The 23,093-nt window shown below is 34.9% G+C and overlaps 1 protein-coding gene, 1 long non-coding RNA gene and 1 pseudogene across 3 annotated transcripts; 1 reads left to right on the forward strand and 2 right to left on the reverse strand.

Annotated features, from left to right (window-relative positions):
* The first annotated feature begins 855 nt into the window (after positions 1 to 855).
* Positions 856 to 4,364, forward strand: LOC107863902. 2 transcript variants are annotated; one of them, XR_007053550.1, is made up of 3 exons: positions 856 to 1,149; positions 3,454 to 3,766; positions 3,976 to 4,364. It is a non-coding gene; the product is annotated as an uncharacterized LOC107863902 (long non-coding RNA). The 2 variants fall into 2 exon arrangements; XR_001672484.2 differs by having other exon boundaries at positions 893 to 1,149; positions 3,962 to 4,364.
* Positions 4,365 to 5,057: 693 nt separating this feature from the next.
* Positions 5,058 to 14,576, reverse strand: LOC107863901 (protein FLUORESCENT IN BLUE LIGHT, chloroplastic). Its single transcript, XM_016710092.2, has 4 exons — positions 14,154 to 14,576; positions 7,649 to 7,811; positions 6,066 to 6,386; positions 5,058 to 5,510 (listed from the first exon to the last, which is right to left on the reverse strand). Exons 1-4 carry the CDS (start codon positions 14,307 to 14,309, stop codon positions 5,308 to 5,310), a joined length of 843 nt encoding a protein of 280 aa, XP_016565578.1. The 5' UTR covers positions 14,310 to 14,576; the 3' UTR covers positions 5,058 to 5,307.
* Positions 14,577 to 20,694: 6,118 nt separating this feature from the next.
* Positions 20,695 to 22,350, reverse strand: LOC107865448 (annotated as a pseudogene).
* Between the last annotated feature and the right edge of the window lie 743 nt (positions 22,351 to 23,093).

The following is a 23,093-nucleotide window of genomic DNA, read 5'->3' on the forward strand; positions in this document are numbered from 1 at the left end:
ATGTTGATGGTGAGAGGTTCTCCGTGAATCCACAAAAATAAGAGAGAATTCGCGTGGTATATGTGTTTTTCGGTCAGCTCCCCATTGTGTGGTGTATGTTTGAGTTTCTATTGTGTATGGTTCCGTTAATGGGTTTCATGGCAGATCAAAACAAAAGAACGAACATTAGTATTATTGCTGTTAAATCATTTGGCAAACCTGAAATTATTGTGGATAGGTTTAGGTTTTGTTCTACTTGAAATTGTTGATTTTTAACTGTTGATGGAGGAGCCATGGCTTAATCTACATGAATAAGTTATTTATCAATTTCTTGTTAAATTCGAATCAAGTTATTGGTGTTAATGGTGAAACAATGGTGTTAATGATAAAAAAGAAATTAAAGGAGGAGGAGGAATGGGGGGTGAGGGTGGAGGGGCTGTTAAAGAATTGAAGAAGAAGGAGGAACGCGTGGTGGTGGTGGGGGAGGGGGCTGTTGAAGGAGGAAGGGTGGGGGTCTTTTATATATATATATATTAAAAAATATATATTATATATATATAAATAGTACATATATATATATATATTTAAATATATAAAAATAATATGTGTGTTGGATTATTTTTTTTTTAAATTCTATTTTCTTACGTGTCAATGACCTGACACTGATGTGACACTAATTTGACACTGACATGGCGCACGTGTAGTGTACTCTCCATAGTGAGAGTGGGATTCTGATTTTAAGGGTGAAATTAATTTACTTTAAAGATATTAAAGGGATAAATAAATAGAAATTTAGTTTAAATGCTGTGAGTTGTGCGGATAAGTTGAGAGTTTTTTTTTTATGACTTTTCTCAAAAAAAGAAAGTGTTGCATGACTTGGGGTTATTTACACGACATATTAACGAAGTGGAATGGTCAAACAGCTGTTTATTGAACCATCATTATTTTTCCATATACTAGAAATGTGGGTTAGCACTGAAGGATCGACATGTGTGCTTAGATGTTAAATTTTTATCAACGTCATTTAATTTCATTTTGTTTTTCACTTAACGTACACGTACACCACTGCTTAATATACGCGGCTTCCATGCTTTACCATCAAATTCGTTTCAAGTTATCTTCATCCAGAGCTCATCTTCAACCTTCTCCCATTACTGTTGCAATGTTAAGGTAGCTCTTTCTTATTTCTCTGTCGTTCTCTTCACTTTTTCTTCTCTTTCTTTATCTATTTAATTTTTAAATTTGATTTACAAAATTTATCTCTTCATATATTTTTTCTCTTTATCCATTCAACAAGAGTACTTCAAGTTGAAAGCTTATCACTGTCTCACAATAACTCATTTTTCAGTACTTCAAGTTGAAAGCTTATCACTGTTCAACAATAACTCATTTTTCTATGTCACAACTAATTTTTATCTCTGAATGGGATATTTCATTCAATATATTGTTCTTTGAGAAGTGTTGTGAAATGGCCATTATATGTTTGTTAAAATGCCTGAATGAACAACTCATTTTCCTATGTCACATAACTTTTATCTCAGAGTGGATATTTGATTAAATATATTTTTCTTTGATAAGTGTTGTGAAATGCCTATTATGTGTTTGTTAAAATGCATGAATAAACTGTTTAGTTTAGTTATAAAATGCCTATTTCTTTATTACACTGTTAGATCCAAAAATTCAAACAGAGGCGTAAACCTAGAATTTTTATATTTTATGAATTTAAATCTTTAAAAAAATTTTGCTTCGACTCCGTTATATTTTTTAAATTATGGGGTTAGGCCTGCTATTTGTTGCAAGTTTAACACATAAAGTTATCCTCTGTGTGAAAAATACAAACTTTAGATTAACCTCAGCTAAGAATCATCCCATAAGAATTGTAATAAATTTATATTAAGAATCTAAGTTCATATTCTAAATTGTAATATGGCTGCTTGGAAATTCATTCATATTATGAATGGTAATGGTAAACTTCAAACATTTTTTTCACGTAATTTTATTCTATTTTTTCCCTAAGTTTGTTTCTACAAAAAATGGTGTTTCCTTTATCTTTTTTACTTCCCATATGATGAAATTTATACTTGATGGTATGTTGCTGATATATCTTTAATGCTTTTGGATGGTTCAGTATTTTTCCTTTTGTTTCTGTAATGTATATATTGTGAGTTTAGTTATTAAGATTTGTATGATTTTGACGGTAAATTATTGGGTCATCGAGATGAAAAATAGGTCAACAGACATAGAGATCGGATACTTATGGATATGGACTGAATCGAGGAGAGTTTTGAAAGAAGAATTCTTGTGATGAGTCGTCTCCTTCTCAATACTAAACTATGATGAATTACTTGTCTATTGGCACAACTTTATTTATAAAACAGAATTTCAATTTAAATCAAGGGTAACGTATATGTTTTATAATCTCAATAGCCAATATTTTTGCATAACAGACTCTTCTCTCCTTATAGGTACAAGCCGATGAGATTCAATCTCCCATTTAGACATGGTGTCTTCAAGCCCATTGAATTTTACATGATAATTACTTATTCATTCTCATTGATTTTTTTGTTGTTTTTCGTTCTTTGAGAGTCCATAATTTTGTCACTCGCTACATTATGATCAAAATTCTTATTAAATCTCCAAGTATTGAAACATGTGGCCTCCAAAACTGAGTACGAACACATAACACCATACAGATTACTTGAAGAAGATGCAAAAGATTTCTTAAAAAAAAAAAAAAGAAGCAAAAGATAAAGATTTATCTAGCCATAATATATGTTCCCAACCCCTGGTGAGGTTTCTTTCATTTTCTTTTTTCTTTTGGTTTTGTTCTATCTTTTTGTCTTGGGTGGAGGTGGTGATTGTATGCTATTTTTGTTGGCTTTCCTACATTAGGGAAAAATGTGTGACTGCCATCTTAACACATAAGTAGACCTGAAATGAGGGTGCTTGTATAAAGCTTAACACGTAGAACTGCTATAATGTCATTCATTTGGTAGTTCATTCAAGATAATCCGACTCAAATTCGTACAGTTACTTTTAAGATTTACAGTAACATTCCTTTCCTGTTCCACACCCTCTACTTGGTGGATTAATGGGGTTGTTTGCAAATCTTTTCAGTTGGAAAATGCAGAATTTAGAAAATTGAATAATATATAACTACGCATTGCAAGAATTTTCTGTCAGTCACTTTTTCTATCTTGAAAGTTTCTTTTTGCATTTGTGCCATCGTATCAGATTGTCGATGGATGGATTGCTTTCATATGCTCTTTGATAGTCCATCAGTGAAATAACTTATATTGTAATAAAGCTCACAGACTTGATGAAATGTGTTACAGGTTTTTCATCCTTCATTTAGATTAAGCACTTTTTTAATGATCATAAACGTTCTTATACCTATATGCTTCGCTCGACCTAACAATATACATTGTACACGATTTGCTTGCATGTTTAAATTCTTACGTCGTTGCTTCACAGCATTGGCGAATGGAAGCTCATGACGTGATTTTGTGGCCAGCAAAATTGATGCAGAACGGCAGCTTAGCCGACTCTAGCATTGCTAAAATTACTTGCAGGTTTCTTCATCAGCCAACTATTTCACCTCATAAGCGGGATCAAACATGTTGTTGCCTGAAGCAGAACCCTATATATCTTTTAGAGAATCTCCTACTTGTTCCAGAGCAACTAAAAAGAGATTCTTTAATCAGAAAGAATTCGATTCAGATGTAGAATGCCTATCCAAAAGTTTTCACAATTCAATCATAGATGATGAATTTCAATGTTAAGCAAGGTAACTATTGTTATTATGGGTTTCCTGGTTTTTACGGTAGTGGCACTACTGTAGTATCTAATTCTTTAATTTTTTTAGCTAAAGTTGTCTAATAGTATTGATGATTATAATCTTTCAGTATTTTTTCATTTGAAAAACATAAACAAATCAAAGAAGAAACTAAAATTTGTCCAAGATGATCTACATTTTATGTAGGTTTCATTTTGAAGGTATTGCAGCTCATATTCAAATTGGCCATATCTTCTGACGGGGGTAATCATTATTTATGATGATATTTCTCAAAGCTGATTTCGAGAATCTGCCTATTTGGCGCTTCTGGTTTGGGCAACTTAATTTGGCCAAGTATGTAGTTACAGTATTTCATTCGATGATGCAACACACTGTAGGGATAAATTGGAAAGCAGAGGAACCACACCTGAAAATCATGTCCAAAAACCGGGCAGATATTGAAGATGTTCGAAATGATTGAAGATAAATAAGCTTCAGTTTTTGTTGATTCATTTAGTTACATCTTTACAAGAATGATCATACATTAATCTAATGTATTAATGTTGTATTACCATTATTATATAATTGAGACTTTCATTTTTTATGCTTATATTATAGTACTAATTGACATTGAAAGTTGTCGAAATTTGTTAATGAAATTTGTGATTGAATTTTAACCAAAGGTTTTGTTATGGACTTTTTTGTTTGGCCCGTGCGCATATCATATCTAGTATTGATAGAAGTATAGCGTTTTGTCCTCTCTGGTCTTTCTTCGGTTGTCCTTTTCAAATTTTGACTTCACAAAAGTGGCCGTTTTAGTTCTGGATTCAATAAAATTGGTCCCAAAATGCAAGTTGAAGTAAAATAAATTCATGTGTTTAGACTTTGGCGCATGAAAGCACCTCCACATAATTTTTGTTTCGATGTGATTACTTGCTGATGGACAAACGTAACATTGTTTTGCAAACTTAGCCAAGTAAGTGAATTTAATTTATTGTTCTTATGCATTATTCCCTTTTTTTGTCAACTTTGTCTAAGCTAGAGGCTTATTGTCAGTATTTTACACATCTGCATAGTCAATGTAGTGGTCTGGTTTCTGAAAAGAATTTTAAAAATCCTCAATCATGATGAAACGAGTTTTAAACAAAAAAACAGAGTGAGAGAGGGGTAACAGTAAGGCATGTGTACACTTTACCCTCCTTACATCTCACTTTGTGAGATTTCACAGGGTGTATCGTTATTTCATTGTTATCATGAGAATTGTTAAATGGGATGAACTTGATACAAAACAATCAAGAGGAAGTGGAACAATGTCCCTGCATTGCCCATTCCAAAGTCAATCCTGCTAAGTTCTCGCTTTTGTAAAGATCATTTGATTGTCCAATTCCAACTTTTACATGTAAATTGAGTTGACAAATCTGAATACAGATTACCCCGGTGATAACTTCAGGAATATACCAAGAGAAAAGACCTAACCTCTGAACATTCTATTCCAAATGTATGAACATGAACAAATTTCCGCAACAGAAAGATAAGTCTTTCTAGTAGATGGCTTAGTCACTCTGTAGCCTCGCAATGTATTGGTCATAGTATTTTCCAGCTCGTTCCATGTCTCCAAGCTCAGTATAGCAATCAGCTATTGCTCCATAAGCTTCTGTGCTTCCTGACTCCTCCCCATTTCTTGCCGAGATATCAAGAACCATAGAGTGGTATTCAATCGCTTCCCTGTACTTGCCCTGCCTTTGTAATGATGCCCCTGAGAAAGAGATGAAGCTTTGAAGGTCATTACACCAAGACACACATAAAAGAAAGAGAAACAGCAGCAGTTTGTACGCGGATAAAGTTTAACTTTGTACTCTATCCTATCCGATACAAGGACCAAGATATACCAAAGTCTCTTTATTATGATAACGCAGTAAGTAGATTTACCAAAATCTCTATATCCAACTTCTATCGGAATTTACATTTTCCTCCGTAATTAAAAGAAAATGAGCCAAAAAAGCAACATGACTCTGTGACAACAAGAAATTAGGAACAAATGACAAGAAGAAAATGGTCAAGACAGGATCTCATTCCCAGGGAACATACTCATTACATTGTTTAGGCAGAGACAAGCAGCCATAAAAATCATCTCTCGAAAATTCTAGCTAGATCAAAGAAAACAAAAGAAGCAAGCATGTGTAATTCCAGTCAATGATGCACAGTCCCATACAGGGAAAATTTCGGCTTGGCTAACTTCACAAGTCCACTACTGCCACCATGTTCAATCAAGATAATATTAGGATAAACTAAACGAGGAGATCTGACATACCTAAACCCCTTGCTGCCTTCTTTTCCTCTATAGGGTCTTTTACATCCTGTGCAAGCCCAAGAGCTGTTTTGAACTCCAAAAACGCCTTTTCTAGAGCTTGATTTCTCAGAAAGTTCTTCCCATTTTTCAAGTGAAAAATTAATTCCTCCTTTTTTGGATCAATAATCACCTGACTTTCTGAAATCTTACCACTAACAGGAGCATAACTTAAGGTAGGTGCATAGGACTCTATTTTGGCTTGCCTTCTTAGAGCCGTATTAATCTGTCGGAGCTGCTCATTCAACCGCTGTAATTCCGCTTTTCTCTGACGTGCAACTAGTCCTGAAAATACAATTAAAATGCGCACACGCACAACTTGTGTCAAAAGGTGGGGAAAGAAAAAAGTAAAAGCAAGGAAAGCTGTGAGAAATAACACGGGAAAATATTATTAAGATGTGTATCTACATTATTACACCAAGCCCTGTTTATAGTTTTTCTTTTTTTTGATAACCGTGGTTTCCGGGCCAACTTTTGAATTTTATAATTGTATTCTCGACAATACATAATAATCTTTTTTCATGTGCGACGTTATATGCATTGGCATTATAACACTCCCCTCAAGCTGGTGAGGGACTTGATTAATTGTAGAGAAGACATTTTTTGAGTGAAGACATTATGAAAATGAGATCTCATTCAACTCCTCCACAAACTCCCTCGTTTTCACACAAACACATCATGTTGTTGTACTCAGAATTGCCTCAAGTTTGAAATGTTTTTTTCTTTTACAAACAACTGATCTGACAAACAACAATTTCAAAATCCCATCCTTTTTGCCAAACAAAAATGTTAAAAATAGGAGGAAGAGAGGAAATCTTTAAACATTAACCACAGCCATACCATTTCCACTATGTTCTCTTAGTCCACTCAGAGAATATTTTCTGAATAGTTTTCTTTTGGATAATTCTTCAATTGTCCCAAAAGACAACTTATTAAATATAGAGAGAAATGACGCAGATGGACCAGAATCGATATTGAGGATCCATATGCGACCTCAACAAGTTTGGGATTGACACATAGTTCTTTTGTTGACAAGTTCTTGAATAGGCTCTATTATGGCTATTTCCACGAACATACATAGAGAATTCTGATGGCAGTAGTAAACTTCATGCTTTAATTAAGATTTTCGTAAGCGTTCTGGCAGAGGAACTGCCGAATGAGGTGGCTGCATTAACTTCTGCAATCTATACTGTGATGTACTTTAATGCATCAAAAATCTTTTTTCTTTTCATTAAATCCAAATTCTGCATGTATTAGACTTAGCTTTGTGAAGAAGTATGGCAATGCAAGACAAACATAACTGATCTTATGATCTTATCCAAGTTGCTTGCTTATGTAATCTTTTGAATGCCTCAACAAAAAAGAGTAGATTCTGCATCATATGGGGTGTAATCTCGATGTGAAGTTTGAGTTGCATGCTCTACGATTATAACTTGGGGTCTATGATTTAGTGTTTCATCTAACCACAATGACTTTCTGCCATTTCAAAGTTGAAAGCCCCAAACTATGCAATAAAACTATGGCAGTCAGAAACATAAGTACCTTACCTCCTACTGTGGCCCCAATGAGGGCAACAAGCAGCAATAATGGCATATTGAAAACAGAAGTTTCGGGTTCACATGTTTGAGCCAAGGCGTCTAAAGGTGTAGTCATCATCAATGCATTAGTCACTATTAATGCTGCTGCAGGGTATTTGAACAGCAAAATTTCCTGCCATGTGTATAACAACAGAAATTGAACAAGAAAAGGAAGCCAAGAAATTAATTCAGCTAGCGGCTTTTTGCTATAGTTACTGTTTAAATACCTTGCATATTCCACTAGAATAACACGACTTTATCTACTCAAACATAACAAGAACAGAACGGAGCAAGCAATGGAGTATGTACACAACTAATGACTAGTTTAGAACAAGAGAAATAGCGAAAAATGACCCCCCTGTCAGTCTATAACATGTCTTCCGAAGTTTCATGATTTTGCGGTGGAATTAGGTAGTGACGAGCAATTTAGACAATCTTTTAGTAGAGAGTAAAAGGACAACCCAGTGCATTAAAGCTCCCGCTATGTGCAGGGTCAAGGGAAAGGGCTTGAAGCCGTGAGCTCCTAGTCACATGGCAACAACTTTACCAGTTACTCCAAGGCCCCCCTTCGCTAGAGAGTAGATGTTTTAGCTTGATTGCCAAATGGCAGTGAGGCCAATACTACAGCAATATGAATCTTCACTAGCTATATTTAAAATCATTTGCATACTTATATCACCTAACAGTAGTGATATTTCTTTTAGAAATTAATCACTTCAACAACAACTACAATCAATCTGTTGTAAATTCTCCAGTGATATCGAAGCATCGAAGCATTTTTGCCTTGCAAATTAGCTTTACTACACTTCTTCATATGCTTTGAAGTTTGAACACAATGAAAACCATCGATACTTTTTTAAAATAACAAGTGATAGATCAAGACTTTTCTTCTTCTTCTTAATAATGGATAATTACTAGACACCTAATTGTTGTAGAGTTCTTATAGTTGTTGTAACTTTTAGTCTATCCTTGTTGATATAGGTCTTATATATAGTCTTGTACAGATACTGAAAACAGTAGTCATTCTATTAATAACATACAATTTTTTTCCCATCTTCTACTCTCCATCTCTTTATGGTATCAAAGCCTATCTAAACTCCTACGAGTTGATCCTCTCCTTTTTTTTTCTTTCTTCTCTGCTTGCTCACACAAATGGCCTCTGAGATTTCTGTGACCAATGCCGATGGAATCAACAATGCCATCACAATTGTTCAATTCAATCCAGTTACCCAACTGCCCATTAAATTAACGGGCAGTCACAATTTCTCCTTGTGGAAAGCTCAAGTTTCAATGCTTATGCGTGGTCACAATCTTTATAGGCATCTCGATGGCTCCATCCCTGCACTTACTTGCACCATCTCTCAGAACAATCAAGACGTTGATAACCCTAAGTTCCTTTCTTGGTATCGCCAAGATCAGCCAATTCAAAATGCTATCTTGGCCTCTGTTGATCCTACGCTTGCCCCCACTGTTGCTGTTGCAGTCTCCGCCAAAGCTGCCTGGGATGCTTTGCATATTGCATATGCAAACAAATCTCAAACAAGAATTTTCAGCTTGCGAGATCGATTGGCCCGCCTCACTAAAGATTGTTTTCCAGTCACAGATTATCTTCATCAAGTTCGATCACTTTGTGATGAACTTGCAACTGCTGGTGCACCGGTATCAAACCCGAAACTCATTGTGAAAATCCTTAGTGGACACGGATCTGAATTTCGAGAACTCTCTGTTGCCATTCGTGCTCGCGATTCTCCTATTTCATATGAAGAGCTTTACGAAAAGCTTCTAGATTAAATGAGCTTTTCCTCAAACATGAGAAAGACAAGAAGCCGCTATCAACTCCCATTATTGCTGCTATAGCACAAAAGACTAGCTTAACTCCTTCTCGCCAGAGCAACAATAATTACTCCAGCAATCGTTGTCCAGGTGTGAACCCTCCTGCCAACAATCAGCAATGGCAAGCACAACGCTGACGAAGAAACAACCAGCAGCAGCAACCCTCTGACAAAAACCTTCGCTGCCAACTATGTGATCGCGTAGGTCATTCTGCTAAAGTCTGCAGATCGCAGTCACATAACCATCTGCAAGCCCGGGCAAACTTTGCTGCTCGTTTTCCTTGTCAACAGTCCCCTTGGATCATCGACAGTGGAGCCACTCATCATATTGCATCTGATACTCAAAGCCGAGCCACTGTACATGACTACCACGGCACCGAAGAGATAACTATGGGCAATGGTAACACCATTCCAATATCCCATAATGGTAACGCTAACATAAGTGCATCAAATCATCATTTCAAACTTCTCAATACCTTATGCTCCTCTGTCATTAAAAATAATCTTATTTCTGTTTCTAAGTTTTGTCGTGATAATCATTCCTCTATTGAATTTTTTCCTTTCCATTATCTTGTGAAGGATTTGAGGACGGGGGCGTCTCTAGTTCGGGGGCAGAATAAAGATGGGCAAAATAAAACTAGCTCCATTTGTAATTCTTGTTATTCAAATAAAATGCACAAGTTGGCTATTTCAGAAAATTCATTGCGAAGCAATAAGCCCTTGCAAATCCTTTATAGCGATTTATGGGGTCCATCTCCAGTGTTGTCAATTGATAAGAAAAGATATTATGTGTTATTTGTTGATCAATTTTCAAAATACATGTGGTTGTTCACTTTAAAATAAAAAAATGAAACTTTGGAAGTTTTCCAAAATTTGCATCCATTGCTTGAATGCAAATTCAACACCAAAATTCAATCTTTTTACACTGATGGTGGTGGCGAATTTCAGAGTCTACAGTCGTATCTCAAAGCACATGGCATAGAGCACTTAGTGTCACCCCCATATACTCCACAAAGAGTTGCTCTAGTCGAAAGACGACACCGGCATGTTAGTGAAACTGCTAGAACCTTGTTGCACCAAGCATCTTTACCCTCACACTTTTTTGGAGTTTTGCCTGTCAACAAGCTATTTATCTTATAAATAGGCTAACTACACTGAATCTTCAGCATAAGAGCCTCTTTGAAATTTTATTTCAAACTATGCCCAAGTATGACTCCGTTAAAGTATTTGGTTGCTTGTGTTATACATGGCTCAAACCATATGCCAAAAACAAACTCGAGCCTCGTTCGACACCATGTGTTTATTTGGGATTTTCGAATAAACATTACTGCCACCAATGTTTTGATCCTTTAACTTTCAAAATATATTTATCTCTTGACGTTTTATTTTTAGAAAACCAGTTTCCATTCGAAAATATTTTTTCTTATTTGACAAACACACAAAATAAAAATGTGTCTTGGGAGATTTGTTCAACTAAACAGCAGCCGCAGGATAATACTCGATATTCACATGATTCTTATGAGCTTCCCACTCACATTGTGCAGCAGCCTGTGGACACGCACTCACCTATCTTCTCTACCCCAACAGAACCACCGTCTCAGGTAATTCAATTTCTCCCTTATCTGCTACTTCTTCTCCAACATCTCCACTCCCCCCTTCCCTCACCATACAAAATTCAGTTTCAAGCCGCATTCACCTGAACCAAATGTTTCGTCCTCACTAGTTCATTCTTCTCCCCATTTAAATACGCAGCCGCAATCCACAATAATCACTTACTAGCGTTGAAATAAGTCTACTGGTCCTTTGATCCAAAACCCTGTGGTACAACCCTCTTCCTAGTCACCTATCTCATCTCCCATGGCCCCACAACCTTCTTTTGTTGACCCTAGCTCTACATCAACGCCCACTCATAATATGATTACTCGATCTAAGACTAATAGCCTTAAGCCTAAGCAATTCCACACTGTTGTTCAAACCAGTTCCTCCCTACCTAGAACCTTTAAGCAAGCTTGATAAGTCCCACATTGGCATGATGCTATCAAAGATGAATTTGATGCCTTAGTTCGGAACCGTACATGGGAGTTGGTACCATGTGATCCTTCGAAAAAAGTGGTGGATTGTAGGTGGCTTTTTCGGGTTAAATATCATCCTGATGGTTCTGTTGACAGGTTCAAAGCTCGCTTGGTTGCCAAAGGATTCACACAACGACCTGGCCTTGACTTCCAATGCACTTTCAGTCCTGTGGTAAAGCCAACAACTGTTCGAATAGTTCTTGCAATTGCAACACAACAAAGCTGGCCCATTCGTCAACTTGATATCAATAATGCCTTCCTGTAAGGTCGTCTTGATGAGGAAGTCTATATGCGCCAACCACCTGGTTTCGAATCTTCTGCACATCCGAAGCATGTTTGCAAGCTGCAAAAAGCTATTTATGGACTCAAACAAGCCCCCAGGGCCTGGTACACCGAACTCAAAAATTATTTGGTTACTTTGGGGTTTATTAAGTCCCAATCTGATTCTTCATTGTTCATCCTGCAGAATTTTGAGTTTATTGTTTATGTCCTAGTATATGTTGATGACATAATTGTTACTGGTAATCAGATTTGTGGTGTTCAAAGTATTATTGATAATCTTGCAACCCGATTCTCTCTGAAGGATCTTTGTCCACTTAATTATTTCCTTGGTGTTGAAGTGTTGTCTTATCCTGGTGGTCTTTTGTTGTCTCAACAGAAGTACATTACAGATCTCTTGCAGGAAGTTAATATGCAAAATTGCAAAGGTGTTCCAACACCAATGGCTTCAACTGTAACTTTCCCAGAGTCCGTGGAAGATTCTCTAGTTGATGGCTCTCTTTATAGGCGAATCATCGGTAAACTTCATTACCTTTCTTTTACACGTCCGGACATAGCATTTGCTGTCAGCAAACTCTCACAGTCTATGCACATCTCATTGAACAGCCATGAAACGTCTCCTTCGGTATTTACACCAAACATCCTCATTTGGCCTCCGGATTGCCAAAGAACATGATCACCGTCTTCCAGCTTACTCAAATTCTGACTGGGCTGGAGATCCTCTTGATCGAACCTCCACCACAGGTTATGTTGTTTACCTTGGCAGCTCTTCGATATCATGGTCTTCTTAAAAGCAAAGATCTGTCTCCCGTTCCTCCACAGAAGCAGAATATCGAGCTGTCACTGCTACTATTTCTGAGACCAATTGGCTAAAAAGTTTTACTCCATGAGCTTTGGTTTCGTCTCTCAGACATTCCTCGGATATTTTGTGACAATGTTAGCACCACTTACATTTGTGCCAACCCAGTGTTCCATAGTCGGATGAAGCATATTGCTATTAATTTTCATTTTGTTCGTGAACAAGTTCAAAACAAGGATATCGCAGTTCAACACCTTCACTCGGCTGATCAAGTGGTAGATATACTGACCAAACCACTTCCAAGAGTCTCTTTTATCAAGCATTTTTCCAAGTTGGGTGTAGTTGACACCACCAACTTGCGGGGGCGTAATAACGGATAATTACTAGACACCTGATTGTTGTAGAGTTCTTATAGTTGTTGTAACTTTTAGTCTATCCTTGTTGATATAGGTCTTATATATAGTCTTGTACAGATACTGAAAACACTAGGCATTCTATCAATAACATACGATTTTTTTTCCATCTTCTACTCTTTATCTCTTTACTTCTTTCTAAATCTGTTTTAACATATGTTCCTTGAGCCGAGGGTCTTCCAGAAACAGCCTTGCTACCTCCCTCCGCGAGGTAGAACTAAGGTTTGCATACACTCCACCCTCCCCAGACCCCACCTGTAGGAATTTCACTAGATATGTTGTTGTTGTATATGGATTAGCTCAAGATTAAGTAGTTTCTCTAAAATATACGCTAAAAAATGTAGCTTATTCTTCACTTTCTCCGGTAGAGAGTTTCATTAACATTGTAACAGCAAGAAAGAGTAACTTTCACTTAAGTGGGATTCCACCATGTTTTCCCAGTAAAGGCCAAAATCACCGAGTCAAAAGGGGCAGCCCAACTAAGTTGCTCGGACTCTTCAAAAATGTCTACGAGTGCGTGTCAGATCCTTCAAAAATAGTGTATTTCTGAAGGATCCGACTCGGGTGCGGCAACATTTTTGGAGAGTCCGAGCAACTTAGCAACCCAATGCACTAAAACTCCTATCCAGCCTTTGTTGCCCTGCAGTAGAGTGAGTCTACTTAGCGAACTGGCAGGAAGTGGAGATCTATTGATCAATATGAATCTCGAGAGTGGACGGTTGATCGCTGCTTCCTTATGTGCAGGTCCAGGGAATGGCCCGACTACAAGGATTTGTTGTACGCAATTTTACCTTGCATTTCTATCAATACCATTGAGTACTTTAGTGACTAACTCAATATTCAACCAAGCGTACCATTTAGGCTTCTTGTAACATGGGGCATTATACAAATTTTAGAAAATATATACACAAAATTCCTAGTTTTGACAAGAGACCATGAATTCACAGTGCCACATAATTTGGCATATAAACTTGCCCCAATGGAAATAGAACAAAAGAAGCAATTGTGCAATAGACCCACAAACCAAAACATTAAAACAATTAAACCCAAAATCCAAAAAATGTAAAATTGAGTGGTGACCTTGAAATGGATATGAATACATTTTGAAGGTTTGTTGGTATGTTTGTGGAAGAGCTTTACTTCTCCCCATTTGCTACTGAGCTGCCCACTCTCCAAGAGAATGGATTTTTGAAAATGAGTGTGTGAAAGAAGCCATTGCTTCACCATCATCGACATAATTATCTTTGATTCTCAGACTTTGCGATGATTTTTCTCTGCTTTGTGAGGATAAGATTTGTCGTTTTCTTTTACTTTTCGCCCATCGCACAATGGTACTACTCTATTACTAGCAAAATTCCAACTTGATTAACACTAGTTTAAACTTTGACTATGTCATTACCACAGTATTTTAAGACCACGGATTTTGCACCCTCTGTCTCATCTTCTAGATAATCATTCTATTTAAGGAAAAAAGAAAAGGAAAAGGTTCAAATTTGCCGGTCTAATTTGTAAAATTAGCTAAATATACCACTTTGCAATCAAATTTATCTCACTATCATATTTTGGGGTCACATTTATCCCGTACTTTAAAAAATTAACTAAATATATCATTCATCATTTTTTTTGGTCAATTTACCCTTTAACGTGATATTTCGGGTCAAATTTACCCTCATTATTAAGAAACTTTGCACATGTATCTTTTTTTTAATAGAAAAGCTCAAATCAACATTAAATGCCTTAATTTTAAAAATACAACCTACCCTAATTAAAATCGCCCAATCTGATTCGAGCCACAAAAAAGGAGACAAATATATCCCTCAATTCTGTTGATCAAATTTTTTCAACGAGATTAAGAAACTGGATATTTATCAGTGCATAGCTTATAAAAAATGAATCTGCATCAGTGTAAACACAAACAAATCTATCCCTCCCTCAGTTCATGGATCTGTATCAGTTCAAAATTCATGAAAAATGACACTTGATGGTCAAATGCAACATATTAGGCTTATTGGATATTTCTCTAGATGATTGAGTTAAGAGGTCTTCCTATGTGTCAATCGCAACATTTCTTCATTCTTATATCTTTATATACAATTTGAATTTACACAGATTTTTCATCATGTCATTTATTCAGAAAACTTATCCACCAATTTCTAAATCTAGATGCACATAGAATTGCATACCAAATTTTTAAATTTGAACATAATTGAACAGGTGCAAATTTTGTAATAGACATTTTCTCTAGTTTCATACTTCTGCCTTATCCAATTCCATTTCACATTTTGTTCATTTGTAAATAATATATTAGTGCTGTACGTTAGAAGATAAGTATATTTGTTCGTTGAAAAAATTCGATCAATAGAACTGAAAGAGAGATATATTTATTTGTATAATTTTTTTGTGATTGGATCGAACAGACGAGTTTAGAGTTTGTTTTATTTTTTTTTAAAATGAGTCATTTAATGTTGATTTGGTCTTTTCTGTTACAGAAATAGTACAAGTGAAAAATTTCTTAACAACGAGGGCAAATATGGCCTCAAAGTATGACATCAAGGATAAGTTTGATCCCAAAATATGACGGAGTGTATGTTTAGTTAATTTTTTAAAATAGAAGGATAAATTTGACCTTACAGTATGGTATCGAGGTAATTTGACCCCAAAATATGATAAATGGAATATGTAATTATTTTTCAAATATAGGGGCTAAATTGACCCCTTTCCCCAAAAAAAGTCATGTGATTCTGCACTGCAATTTTTGTATTCATTTATAGAAAACTAGATGGCCTGTGCTCGTGCATTTTTCCAACATCATTGTATAAATGAGATCCAACATTGTGGAAGTTAATTTTATGATAGTTCTGTGGTATAATAAGATTATCCAAAAGGGATGGGGTTCGAAATCGAGAGGGCGTCATGCAGAAGCTTAAAGTTTACAAACCAAGTCGGTGATAATTCAGATGACAAATAAAAATATGCTAAAAAGACATATTATTTATATGATTTGGCCAATTGACCTACACATGAAAACTAATATTAAAGATAACATAAAACTATTGGGAGAAAATCTCCCCCTAAATAAGACTTGTAAATGACTACATTGTGGATGCTACCGTGTTATTGTACAAGAATGATGGTCTTTTATCTATAGAGTTTCAAAACCATTCCTCCAAGAAAAAGGTTAGCCAAATATGAAAAAGAATTATATTTTCCTTTCAGGAAAAGTAAAAGTAATTATGATATTACTTTTATTTTCCTTCTAAGAAAAGTAAAACTTAAATTTGGTAAGAAAATTAAGGCAAAAATCCTAACATATCTTCCTTTTTGTCTTGATTTTCTTGACATAATTTGATCCACCTTCTCCACATGCATGATCTTCGTTCTTCACATAATCTTCATCACTGTTGTTTGCCGTGGTTGAAATTAAGATTTAAAAATATTATAATTAAAAGTGGGTTAAAAATAAATAGTTTGTCTTTATTTTTAAAGATGCAGCAACAAGAATGTTGAAATATTCTTAAAACTTCTTCTCCACATATAATTGGATAAAAAATCTTCATTATCATCAAATTGATTGCAAATTGATTTGAATCACCTTGAACTTGTCTTCAACCTCGTTTTACCAAACCACTGTATCTTTAAACCGTAGGCTCTGATACCACTTGTTGTATTTAAAATTAAGAGGGCGCCATGCGGAAGCGAAGAGTTTGCAAACCAAGTTAGTGATAATTCAGCTGACAAATAAAAATATACTAAAAAGACATATTATTTATATTATTTGGCCAATTGACCTACACATTAAAACTAATTGTAACACCCCGAATTTTCAGGCTAGATTTTAATCCGTCTTCCCTACCTGTATAGACCTGAACCCAATGATTATTTGTTAATATATGTGTTATGATCAATTCTACAGTGTGGGAATACCTTTGGATTTGGATATGAATGTTTCAACTTGGGTCAGCTTTCAATGACCATTACTCCTAGTATATAATGAGTTACGTGTCCAACCATATACCAAAAGAAAGATCTTTGAGTCCTCTTTCCAACGCAACTGGTTTCACCTTAATCGATATCTGAGTAGAAAGTTATGCTCATTTTACTTTGAAGTGTCTATCTGCCAAAATGTGACAACGAAGTTGACGACTTATCAACTAGGTGACGACCAAGTTGACGGGCAGTCAACTAAGTGACGACCCATCAGCCCTAGTCGTCATCCTAGGGCAGTAAGTGGTAAAATCCATCCCAAAAGTGATGACCTAGGTGATGAGCTATCACCTGAGTGACGGGCCATCAACCATGGCCATCAACTAATGAAATTCTGCGACCTTTGGTTTTCGTAGGAGTATTTTTGTCTTTTCCTCACTCCAAAAACCTTTCCCATAACTTAAGTTTCCCCTTAAGCATTATTAATCAACTTTTATCAGTTTTAAAACATCTCAAATCCTCTCTACTCTCAAAAACAAGATCAAACTAGGGTTTTCATCTAAGTTCAAGATTTCAAGAAAAGGGTAAAGATTAGAGTTCCAATCTTCAAACTATAAAACATAAGGTACGTGGGGTTTTCCTAAACTACATGGGCATGGTAAAATCGTTTTAATTATGTTTAAGTGTTGAGAAATCATGAATTTACAAAAGGGTCTTGAATTTACAATTACAATTATGCATTGTAAATCCTTCTTGACAATAATATTTTGGTCTTGAGGCCTTACCCCTTAAACTCGATTTTGTTTATATATATATGTATGTATGCATGTGGTTTGATGTTTGAAATTTGAATTGAGAGCAAGAAGCATTATAATCCCTCTCTTGTTATAAATCCGCTTGTTTTTATATGTTATGAATTATTTAATTTCATACTGAGAAGCATGTTACAGATGTCTTTACTGTTGGTTAAGACTTGATTTTGATTATGAATTGAAGAGAGGGTGTTTCTTGTTTATATAACGGAGAAGTGATGATTTTAAAGAGTTGCATGATTTGTCACAAAATACTTGACCACTACATATTTGATGAAATGTTGAAAAGAGAGAATCTCTGCATAGTTGAAATACATTTTGAAAATAAGAACTCTCTTGCATTGTTTGATTGATTTGGTGGTCTAAACATTGTTTTTCTTGAAAAGAGTTGTAACTTGATAATGTATGGCTGAGAAATATGACTTGCAAGTCTTGGTATGACGATACCAAACAGACAAATGCCATAACAGATTCAGGACAGACTAAATACAGATTTTTCTTTGATTTTGAATTCAGAAAGATGCATGTCTAGAAAAGGTTAAAAATGGGCTTAAAAAAAGTTAGATGGTTACTCAAAGAAAGTACAAGTTGAAAGATTCGATGCTAGAAGCCATGATTTGCCGACACGGGGTTTATGGTACCATGCTTTGTGGTCTTGTGCACTACCATGACATGTTGATTTGATGGGGATCATGGCACTATGCTGTGTTCTATTGCATGTCTTCCCTTATTGATACTCCAATCCTTACGACAAACTTGGATTGGAGGCTTGGCCGCCGAGTTAAGGGCAGATTCCATATAGCCCGTAAAATTACAAATTGGTAAACTGTTTTATGAATTGCTCTCACTTATGTTGTATAAAAGTACATTATTTTGGATTGCTCTGTATACCAGTATATCTATATTGACCCCTATATTTCAGGATCTAAGGCACAGTCCCGGGTCCAGCTAAGCAGTAGATTAGTGTTTCTGAGATTTGCTGTTGGTGAGCCTTCTCTATTCCGGAAGGCTGGGCTTATATAAATATTGTCATTTGTTTGATTTATGGTATGACTGGGGGCCTTGTACCAGTTTTAATTTAGACATATATTGGATATTGTAGTGTTAGAGATTTCGCAGACTGGTGTCATATGTTTTGAATATTAAGAATTTCTTTTCAAATTGTGCAAGTGTTATGAGATTGGCCATAGTTCTGTTTTGTTATGTCTTTCTACAAATTTTTTATATTAAATGAATGTTGTGCATTATTTCCAGAAAGAAAAGGGCACCCGGACAGTCATGGTTCGGGATACTTGTTACGGCTAGGGCCCTGGCTCGCGTTTTAACACTAATATTAAAGAAAACATAAAACTATTAGGAGAAAATTTTCCCCTAAATAAGACTCGTAAATGACTACATTGCGGATACTACTGTGTTATTATATGAGAATGAGGGTCTTCTATTTATAGAGTTTTAAAATCATTCCTCCAAGAAAGAGGTTAGCCAAATATATAAAAGAATTATATTTTTCTTTCAGGAAAAGTAAAAGTAATTATGATATTACTTTTATTTTCCTTCTAAGAAAAGTAAAACTTAAATTTGGTAAGAAAATCAGGGCAAAAACCCTAACAAAAGGATGCATCATAAAACGATATTATATTTATATGTGGAACAAAGTTATTTAGTTACATTCTTTAAGTAGCTAGAAAGAGGAAAACAACGAGATTGTTTGTGATCATATAGGGGGACTGATGTTCTATTATTATTTTGGCTAGAACAATCACAAACACATTTTACTTAAGGATCTACTTTCAGAAATTCAGTAGGTTATCGCAGCCTCAATGGTACTCATGAAAAATCTCATTTTCAAGCAGAGCAATAATTCCCATCATGTCCTTCATCAATGGAAGATGAGTAAACTAATTTTCATGATGAATTTTTAGCTGGCAAAAAATGCTAGTTGTAGATTTATTTGAACGGGCTCGTCCTCATTCTATCCATTGGATGATATCTTATTTTCAAAACTAGATCTACTTGCTGAATGAAACTTACCAAGAGAAACTACAATACCCCACAAGTACAAATAATTAAAATTGAGAAATAATGAAAAAAGATATGCGGAGAAGAAAATACAAAAATTGAAGGCATTGGCCGAGTGCCAGCAATTTTTCTCAATTTCTAAGGTACAATAACTCCATTCTTTATCTAGTGATCTTATACCTTAGGATAAATCACATGCATAAAAAAGATAACTCAAATAGCGAAAACAAACACTTCAGTAATTGCTAATAAACTAATATGGCATGTCATACCACATCTTCAGGTAATACATTTTCATAGTAACTCAACTAAGCAATACCATGATCTATATAGAGTACTTTTAAATAGGTCATATACATGCTTAACTGGAAGATTATTTAGTGGATCAAACCTCATACTAACTCTTGTAAAGATCAACACTAATGAAGCATCCCTTATGATAAAGCAGGCCTAGGAAAAATTATCGCATCAGCTGCATACATCACTGCACTTTCACTTGACACATTATAATGATAAAAGACTTTTCTACTGGCTGATCAAAAGACCTTTTGTAATCTGATCAACAAGAATATCATTTCGTTTAGGGTTCAATATCTGATTTTTCATTTCTGACACGTTTTGTTTCCTTTTCAGAGAAATAGCAACTCATTACTATTTTTTTTGTGAGAGTTAAAAACAAATGAAAAATCCTCAAGTGTCAATAGATTCTTCTGTTGTCTTTGAAAAAGGAAAAAAATTGTTGGGACTTCACATGAGAGAGGTTCCCATTAAGAATTTGTTGACAAGATAACACGTGAAAGTAATAAGATCAATATCAGAATCTCAATATTATTAATTAATATGGGTGTTTTCCTCATGAAACAAATTCATGAAAATGATACCTTTCCTATCACTGCTTTTCTATTTATATCTACAACAATATCACTGTAGCGGATGGTCCAACGTCTCCAATATAGTTAGAAGAAATTGAAGGTCATTGCATTTATTATGCATCCTTCAGGTAAAATAAACATTCAGATAGAATAAGCGCGAACCTAACATGAGTTAACTATCAGTCAGTCTACAGAATGAAATTAAAAGGAAAAAAACTAACAAGAGAAATATTTATTTTATTTTCTCTGTGGAGTCAAAACAATTACCTTTACACCATTTATAACAGCAAGAGAACAAGCTGGAGGCTCTTCTGAAAAAACACTGATACTTTTCACTTTTCCTTTTTTATAGACTTTCATCATGCCATGTTGCAAATGATGGACTTGTTCCTCTAGCCACAATAGCACGACATCTTGTTGTTGAGTTTTATTTACCTCATACACCAAATTTATCAAGGAATTCAATACACAATATTATTTCTCCATCAGTTGTGAGATTCCTCGTACCAACATAAAGTTGACCATTGGAATATTTCAGAAAAAAAATCTTTCATTGTAGCCGTAAGAGGCTGCTACAACAATGTATTTGAATCGATTGTTGAATTCGGGATGTATGATAATTTATTTAGTTTGTATAATCATTTGATGTAATGGCAACAAAGATATACTAACCGGATGGTCATAAGAGGAGTAGCCTCCTATGAGGTCTAATAAATCCATAGGCACGCTTCTAGTGGACTCCTCACTTGTTAGTTCTTGACAATCTTAAAATCGATAAAGAACCCTATTAGGTAGAATAAATTTACTTTCAAACTCTTCTCCATCTCAAGTATTTTTTCCTCATATGCACCTTTACACAATATAGACAAAACTTCAGGAAAATTTATGGAAAATCACTCTTTAAGTCTCCCCTATATCATTTAACTGGGGTAACCAAGGGCCATGGTTAAATATTAAAGCCCCCTCCATGTTTGATAACATTTCTAATTAAACAATATATACATGCCAAGATGTCACAAGTATTTCTGAAGTGGTGCATATTCACATGATCATCACATATAATGACTTGTGTTTCTTTGTTTTTTTTTTCTTTCATTTTGGGTTTGTTTGTTGATAAAAGCTACTCTAGTTGAAGCAAATTATTAGCTCAATAAATCAACAATCATTATAAAAGAATTCTACAATCACTTAAAATTCCTTACTCCCTGTATCTTATTTTATACAATCTTATCAGTATTCTAAGTGTCAAATACTTTGCTCCCTCCGTTGCAATTTATTTTGTCTTACTTTCCTTTTTAGTTCATTTCAAAATGAATCTCTTTACTTTTTTAGCAACTCTTTAATTTCAATTCTTCACGTAGCATATGTAAGATTACAAGATTAAAAGACATTTTGATGCATCCTACATATTTTTTAGTTTAAGACCATTGAAAAGTCTAATTTGCTTTCTTAAACTCATTTCACACCAATTCTGCTTAATTTTTACACAGGGCATACAATAGAAAAGCAGCAGATAAATCCAACATAACAGTAAGGATATGAGGCAAGTCAAGGAGAAAATTAAAAGAGAGAGCAGAATACTCACAAGCTTCCTTCAAGTACAAAGTATATGTCTGAAATGTTCTATCTTCACTTTACCTTCCTTACCATATCACCTCCCTCTATTTATTTGGATTAATTTTGATTAACTTGAAAAGAAAATAAGACTTTACTGTTAAAATCACTACTATGCAATGTTTAGCTTTCGAGTCGGAGCTACTAAATTATAAAGCAAACACTTTTACAATTTCTTTGCTCTTAATTCTACCCGGTATTACACCTTGTAAGACATATCATTGAATATTATGTAAAATTAAGCAATGTATCTTACTATTGAAGAGGAAAAAAATAATTAATTTCATTAAACAAAAATGATATATTTGTAGCTAACATTAAAAGTAGTCAGAGCAGTATTGGAACGTTTTACTGATATTACTACATCACCTTTCACCTCTGAAATTGCTGTTTAGTATATCATCGAACACCTGTTAATAGAGAGATTTTTTTGAAAAAATTAATTTAGGCATATTATCAAACATGTTTGATCTGAGGTGGATTTATGCACTTTAGTGACATTATCTATGCTTTTTTAGCCTTGTTTTGAGGACTTCTTGTGTGATTAACGAGTAAATCTTTGTATAATTGAGCATCTAAGTTTTAAAATACTTGATTAAAATGTTTAAGGAGTATTTCAAACAAGTTAGAATAAATTTTTTTCATTTACAGTTTAGATGAGAGAACTAGTGTTACTAGCTTAAGCTATGTGTTGTTCTAGTTGATCTCGATAAATTCTAGTGTGTGTAATGAGTTCCTAAGGGTATGAATGTGTAATTATGTGTGTAATAACTTTTTTA

This window comes from Capsicum annuum, chromosome 3 (assembly GCF_002878395.1).
Source record: "Capsicum annuum cultivar UCD-10X-F1 chromosome 3, UCD10Xv1.1, whole genome shotgun sequence".
NCBI lineage: Eukaryota > Viridiplantae > Streptophyta > Magnoliopsida > Solanales > Solanaceae > Capsicum > Capsicum annuum.

Bases quoted from the DNA above. Each gene is read 5' to 3' on its own strand.
- LOC107863901 (XM_016710092.2), bottom strand. From the start codon at position 14,309: ATGTCGATGATGGTGAAGCAATGGCTTCTTTCACACACTCATTTTCAA. The intron at 7,812-14,153 runs GTCACCACTCAA...TACACATGGCAG, and splicing joins GTATTCATATCCATTTCAAG to GAAATTTTGCTGTTCAAATA. The intron at 5,511-6,065 runs GTATGTCAGATC...TCTCTTTCTCAG, and splicing joins GAAGGCAGCAAGGGGTTTAG to GGGCATCATTACAAAGGCAG.